General features: G+C 49.8%; 3 protein-coding genes across 3 annotated transcripts; 1 reads left to right on the top strand and 2 right to left on the bottom strand.

The window, feature by feature from the left end:
* CONPUDRAFT_164437 (alpha beta-hydrolase) lies at positions 1-1,559 on the top strand (the record flags this gene model as incomplete). The annotated part of the gene is made up of 10 exons (XM_007769053.1): positions 1-237; positions 324-432; positions 488-655; positions 706-795; positions 855-929; positions 984-998; positions 1,053-1,098; positions 1,170-1,264; positions 1,326-1,370; positions 1,429-1,559. The coding sequence occupies 10 exons, from the start codon at positions 1-3 to the stop codon at positions 1,458-1,460; spliced, it is 912 nt and encodes a 303-aa protein (XP_007767243.1). The 3' UTR covers positions 1,461-1,559.
* A 295-nt stretch (positions 1,560-1,854) lies between these two features.
* CONPUDRAFT_143382 (uncharacterized protein) lies at positions 1,855-3,377 on the bottom strand (the record flags this gene model as incomplete). The annotated part of the gene is made up of 6 exons (XM_007769052.1): positions 1,855-1,966; positions 2,021-2,167; positions 2,257-2,610; positions 2,763-2,887; positions 3,192-3,210; positions 3,255-3,377. The coding sequence occupies 5 exons, from the start codon at positions 3,375-3,377 to the stop codon at positions 2,108-2,110; spliced, it is 681 nt and encodes a 226-aa protein (XP_007767242.1). The 3' UTR covers positions 1,855-1,966; positions 2,021-2,107.
* Positions 3,378-4,836: 1,459 nt separating this feature from the next.
* CONPUDRAFT_143381 (uncharacterized protein) lies at positions 4,837-5,602 on the bottom strand (the record flags this gene model as incomplete). Its single annotated transcript, XM_007769051.1, has 3 exons — positions 4,837-4,890; positions 4,950-5,177; positions 5,262-5,602. 2 exons carry the CDS (start codon positions 5,600-5,602, stop codon positions 5,036-5,038), a joined length of 483 nt encoding a protein of 160 aa, XP_007767241.1. The 3' UTR covers positions 4,837-4,890; positions 4,950-5,035.
* Positions 5,603-6,383: the final 781 nt, after the last annotated feature.

Raw genomic sequence — 6,383 nt, 5'->3', positions numbered from 1 at the left:
ATGATCATCCCGCCCATTGCCTTCGCTGTCCTCAGTGGAATCAACGCTCTCTTCTCCTTTAACCTCTCCGCAGGACCCGAGGCTTTGATACCACGTCTTCCGACTCATAGGCCAGTCAACCATACCACGGGAGTGTCTCAGGCCGTGTACGACGACCTCGTCCGCTACACAAAGTATGCGTCTGGGGCATACCAGCTTATATGCCCGCACCCTCTTGGCAATGAACTCGTCGTTGAGGTAAGTCTACTCCTCCCGTATCGTTGCATGCCATTCCTCACACGACATTCGTCGAATTCTCTCTCGGCAAACATGCGACATCCTAGTTTAAGGAGCTCATCAGCAGTACCAAGGGATATGTCGCTCGAGACGACGATCGGAGAGAGCTGGTTGTGGTCTTTAGAGGGAGTCGTGACTTGAACCATATCCTTGTTGGTGCGTCGACTGGTCTTCACTTCTGAGTTCTCTCGCTGACTGTTCCTTCACGCAGACACCGAGGCTGTGCTTACTCCCCTATCAGTCCCTGGACTCAGCGACATCGCTGGAGCCGAAGTACACTCCGGCTTCCAGTTCGCGTTCAACTCCGTCGCGGAAATAGTCCTTGACGCTGTCAAAGACGAGCTTAAAGAACACTCGGGCTATGAGTTAGTCGTCACTGGTGAGTTATCGTTCGCCTTCGCCAGAACACGACCCAGACGTCCCTCACAGGGCATTCTCTGGGTGCCGCTATCGCTTCCATTGCCGCCGTATCACTCAAGTCCAGCTTCCCTCGTACGAATGTTAGGCTCTTCACGTTCGGTAAGTTCATGGACAATGCGCACATCGCTGGTCACTTAGTGGGACATCAATGACCACAGGGCAGCCTCGAACAGGTAACGCAGCTTATGCAGACATTGTCGAGGTTTTACTAGCGGAGAGTTCTATCTACCGAGGTAAGATTGTAAGAGAACCTTGTAATCATCTAACCACAACTCTTTCCCGTACAGCAACGCATTCGTGGGGTGCGTAAGGTCAAAAGCTTTCAATTTATCACTCACCTAACGCCGTACGGACAGACGGTGTACCTACGATGATACCTGTCGAGTTTGGGTACAGACATCAGTACGTCCTGTCCTTTTCCTCGTCTTGACCGTTCCTATCGTCCGCCATTGATCACTCATCATGTCATTCAGCGCAACCGAGTACTGGCATTTTGAAGATCCAGCTGAACCAGAGCACGTGCGCATGTGCGAAGGCGAAGAAGACCCAGAGTGTAGTGCTTCTATTCGTAAGGACATAAATCCTTCATCGAGGCGATATGAAAAAGTACGCTAACACCTCGGTTGTAGCATCATCTGGGATCAACTGGGCACATATGCGATATTTCGGGCAAAGTAAGTCGCTCTTACTCTGATGTAACCCAACGAATGCTAAACTTATGACACAATTCAGCAATTGCCTCTAATCCTTCGGTGTGTTGGTGATCATGGGAAGGCGCAGATAATGTTAGCGATACGATACAGTAATATCCATAATATTGACGTTCAGCACCTATTTCCTTGTCTTTACCGTATGTATAATTGATCCTGTTACCTTCATGTTGTCGTTTCTTCGTGAGGTACTGCCCTGGTGCCGCGAAAGAATCAGAATTACATCAAGAATGAGGACTCGGTAGTTGCCGATCCTGCTTTCACAATCACCGTCGCGACGCCCCGCCCATCGGAAGGCATCAAGCCCTACATGTGGATGAAACCGTCCGTCTTATTGCAGCAAACAATGCATATGACGAACGATCAAGCCTGGCTTCTCTTGCTCAAACTTGCCGGATGCTCAGCGAGCCAGCTCTGGATGCTTTGTGGGAAGGAATACTGAGCATTATCCCTCTGATGCGTTGTCTGCCGGAGGATCTGGTCGTATATGAGCGAGGGCCCCGCAATCAGCTCGCAAGCACTAGACGTGGAAACGGTGGAGTTCAAATGGTATTATATTCCTTGTTGTCGTTCATCAGTTTTATCGGGGCTAATTGACTATTGCGAATGTCTACCGTTTTCAGAGACAGCTCACCCTAGCGGATATGACGCTGTTCCTCAAATGTTCCAAGAGGGTGAGATACATCTACTCAGATGTTGATCTAGAGAGGATCCAGATACCATGGAACAAAGTCATCCGATTGCATGTCTCTGCTGACGTGCTTAATGCATTGCGCAGCCCGCCCGCAGCCAAAACACCCTTACGTTAGCGATACCCTGAACATGTTTGGACTGGTCGATGTCGACTCACACCGAACTCCGAACACACCGCCGACAGCTCCTTCTGCAGTTGTGCCAATTTCTCGCGCTCCTCGTCCGGGAGATCCAGTCCAGCGCGTTTGCCCTCGAGTACCATCCTGTCGACGACGCGCTTATCCTCCGTCGTAAGCGAATCCCACTTTCCGGATTCGCGAATATTCTTCTCAGCATTAGCCTTAGCGCGGAACACATCGAGTCGCATCTTATCCTCGACGTTGAAGTCGTCCGTTAGTGTGGTAGCTTCAACGGAAGCCTTACGCAACGACTCCTCGGGAGCGACTTCCTGGTAGAGCCTCATAGACTCTGTGATAGCTTGAAGTGCGCCTTCCGCCTCCGCAAGGGGGATCTGTATCGAAAAAGAAAGGGAAGGGTCAGTCCATATACACACGATGGTAACGATAATAATGTACGCACAAAGACCTAGCGCGGCGTCGATAGTCACCCAGTGAGGAGACATCAGGTCATAACTCGGTTCTACTGGACGTAATCAGCACACACCGACTCAAACGAGCATTCATCTGCAGGCAACGCGGCGATCTGGTCATTGACTTTCGTCTTCTGAGCGATTGCGTCCTTCACGATAGACACGACTTCTCCCGGTGAGTGATCCCAGCGTGGAGGCGCTTAAGGAGCTAGTAGAGTAGGTATATGTAAAAGGTGGGACGATGATAAAGACTGGTGAAAGCTTCAAGCGGAAGGGTACGGTATATAAGTCAAAGAAGCTTGTCCCTTGATACTGGCACGTCAGGCGAGAACAACCTGATCGGGAACAGCAATCTGGGGACATGGCATTGTCAGCTCAGTTGATGATCTGCACAAGTAAACGTGGGGGCTGTGTGTTAGCATGTCAGCTTCTGCCACGGGTGACACTTCTCCCCGGTGTTCATCCGTCGACTGACATTGACAAGTCATCAACTTCCTACTTACGAAGTTCAGAGGCCAGAGCCTAAGCGACGATGTATGAGGGGCGGAACAGACTCAGCACCTCACAACTTTTGGGAGCGGAAGGTCGTTCAAACCGTGGGAGCCGGATCGCTTTCCGGACAACGGTTCAACGTTCAGCGTCGTCACTCTAAGTTTTATCTTTCCGTTCACCTGTTCAAAATTGGCCATCACAAAAGCGAGGACATTCCGCAACTACTGCTTCCTACGTTACACCTTGACGAGATCATCCGACCCATCACTCATGAGCTTCTTGAGCGGGATCTGTGCGCTCTATCTGTTACCCACCGCATAGTATCTGGGCCCGCATTCAATGACCTTTACGCACAGCCGTTGAACCTATATAGCTATGCGAGCTGCTTCAGGTTGAGGTTGATAATATCAACATCAAGGTAGGCTTTTTGTCCCTCTAAAGAAAGCGCTGCAATGAGAAATACTTCCAGGAATCGCGCTACAATGTCCACGTTTCCTCTTCCCAACGCACGATGTGCGCTCCAGAGCGGAGAATTCGAAGGAATAAAACCCTCCCTGCTTGCTATGGTTGCTCGCCCAGCCTCATGGGCGCCATCGCTTTCCCTCTTCACCAACGTAAAGGAGATAACCTGGAGTGGACCAGATCCGAAGAGTATCGAATTTGTGTACACTCTCGCTGAAGGATGAAAGATAACAAAGGTAGACATCAAGACGACAGATAATTGCTTCCCTGCATCCTCGCTGTAGATCTAGGAAAAATCTGCCCCCGACTGGCATATTCTCGTTGTGAAGACACACGGCGTACGCTCACCGTCGCCCACGCGCTATCTTAGGCCATCTGTCAATGGAAGCTCTGGAATATCCTCATGGTGGGGCTGTAATGGGGGCCGCCTGAATGCATCTCGCCCAATTACGAGCAGGCTTACGCCACGTCGAAAAACATTATCGCATCATTGACATCGGGCCCAGCAATTCATTGATCCCGGATGGCACCCCAGTTTGTCCTTCTCTTTGGAAACTCGTCATCATAAGGAGCTTGGGCAGCGTTGCGGTGCCACAAGCATGCCACGCGCAGTAGGTAGTTGTAGTTCCATGCATATGTCCGAGCTGCATCTCACTTGTGTCATCCCGTCAGACAGACCATTCCGCCTTCACCATACCTGCGTATCAGCGATGCAGCTCAGCTCACGCACTTTGCGTGCCAAGGTGATTTTTACACCAAGTACTGATGTGTATAGGGAAGACGAATCCTACGGACGTCCTTCAAATTGCCGCCTCCTTGGAGTTTTGGCGGTCTGGAATTAATCGTCAACGATGGCAAGCGTAGGATAAAACACTCCGACAATAACCTGGTGGAGATGGCGACCGCATGGCCACATGGCCACATCTTAGCGCTCAGCCAGGAGGAAAGATGGTACGCGCTGTCTCCAGTAACGTTCACTGGGTTGGCGAAGCTCGTAGAACTTTGTCCGCGTCTCGAATCCGTTTCCATCGCAGTTGACGGATGGAAGCCCACAGCACGAAATCAATACCGGTGATCGCGGGAATGCGTTCAGTGACACCATTCCTGGTTCTTCATTGGTCTCACTCAGCTTACCAGACTCGGTGATTGGCTCTATTTGCGTAATGGGTGATGGAGGATCGAGCCCGGGGTGGGATATATCACGAGTTTTTTTTTAAGTCTACGAGATACACTGTACGATGTGCTTGACTATGGTGGATGCGATCAGCTTCAACAGATACGAGGACAGAAACCAGAGTTATACGCACATAAGGGTTGGTAGGCAACAGAGCTTCCCTGGAGTTGGTCAGACAGCTGATTGTTTTACCCACTGTCACCCGACCTCGCGGGAGTGCTAGTTGGCATACTTGTCATCGACAAGCGCCCCTAGACGCTTGTCTAGCTCATACCAGCTACATGCACCGATGTTACCCCTCTCTGCGTAGATCATTTGAGCCTCTTGAATGTACTTGGTGATGCTGTTTTGATACTGCCAACTAAAAACGGTGACATCAGGAGCGAGCCGGGAGATGACGACGGAGAAGAGGACTGGATCGTCAATCACTGAATCCAGGAGGTACCATTCGGATAGATTTCCACGGCCCTTGGTGGTACGCTGCAATGCATGGCCATGGAGCTGCCAGTTGGGTTGCTGACGGTCAGATGCCATGACGTGAATAGGCATCGCGAGCAATGACAGACGAGGACAGCGTTTGAGCAGGTAGCACACCCCGTTGAGTGTGATCAGTGGATGCATGTCCCAGTCGGAGTGCAGGTTTATGTTTAGGGCCTCAAGAAGCGGCCAAGCATCCGCCATTGTTGAGATGTCGGAATCAATTAGCCCAATCTTGAGCGGGACGGTAAGTTCGATGGTCCGAAGAGAGGTATGACGAAGCAATGGATCAATAGCCTTGAGAGACATGATATCACCTGCGTAGTTTTCAACACTAGCAAAACTGTTGACAGTGATGTCTACCACGCAATTGAACGCAGTGCAACGTTTTGGGATCTCAGAACAGATGCTGCGAATATCCGAGGAAGAACGCACGCTAGACGTCGATATCGTTATCGAGAGAGGTCTGGACACCGTATCCATACTGTCGGCGACGTCAATACCTTCAAGAAACTTCCGCGTCTGCCACAGCCCTCCCACGTTCAAAACGAGCTCGGAAAGAGCAGGAAAGGGGAGGCTTCGTTGGGGAAAGGCGATTTCTTGACAAAAGGGATGTTTTAAGTCCAATGATACACGCTGCCAAATTAAGTAACCGGAATTGGTAGCCCCTATTCTGTCCCATCGGCCAACAAAACATACATACAACTAGTTACAGAGCACCAGTGCTCACGAAACTTTATAGTGGCAGTCTTATAGATGTTAATGGCTCCCAAATAGAATTTTAGGAAAAAATATCAAGTAGAAATACATCAATTGCTGCGACAATTTCAAAGTATGCAGATATGGGTTGTATAACTTGCATCTGAGCTGTGGAATATTTGTGAGGATAAACTGTATTATTCAAGTGCACAAATTAGTTTAACTGATCATGTATAGTACATCTGTAAACTATCAGTCCATCAGAATATGTTCTTACAGTATTGATAGCATTGGAATTTTGCAGCATGTTCTTCAGCTACACTATGAGGATAAACATAAAGTGTCCACACATTTTATCGGGGTTAAGTAAGGCATCTTGGGAGTTCAGCTG

Source organism: Coniophora puteana (assembly GCF_000271625.1).
Source record: "Coniophora puteana RWD-64-598 SS2 unplaced genomic scaffold CONPUscaffold_4, whole genome shotgun sequence".
Taxonomy (NCBI): domain Eukaryota; kingdom Fungi; phylum Basidiomycota; class Agaricomycetes; order Boletales; family Coniophoraceae; genus Coniophora; species Coniophora puteana.
This window is presented reverse-complemented; position numbering and strand designations above follow the sequence as displayed.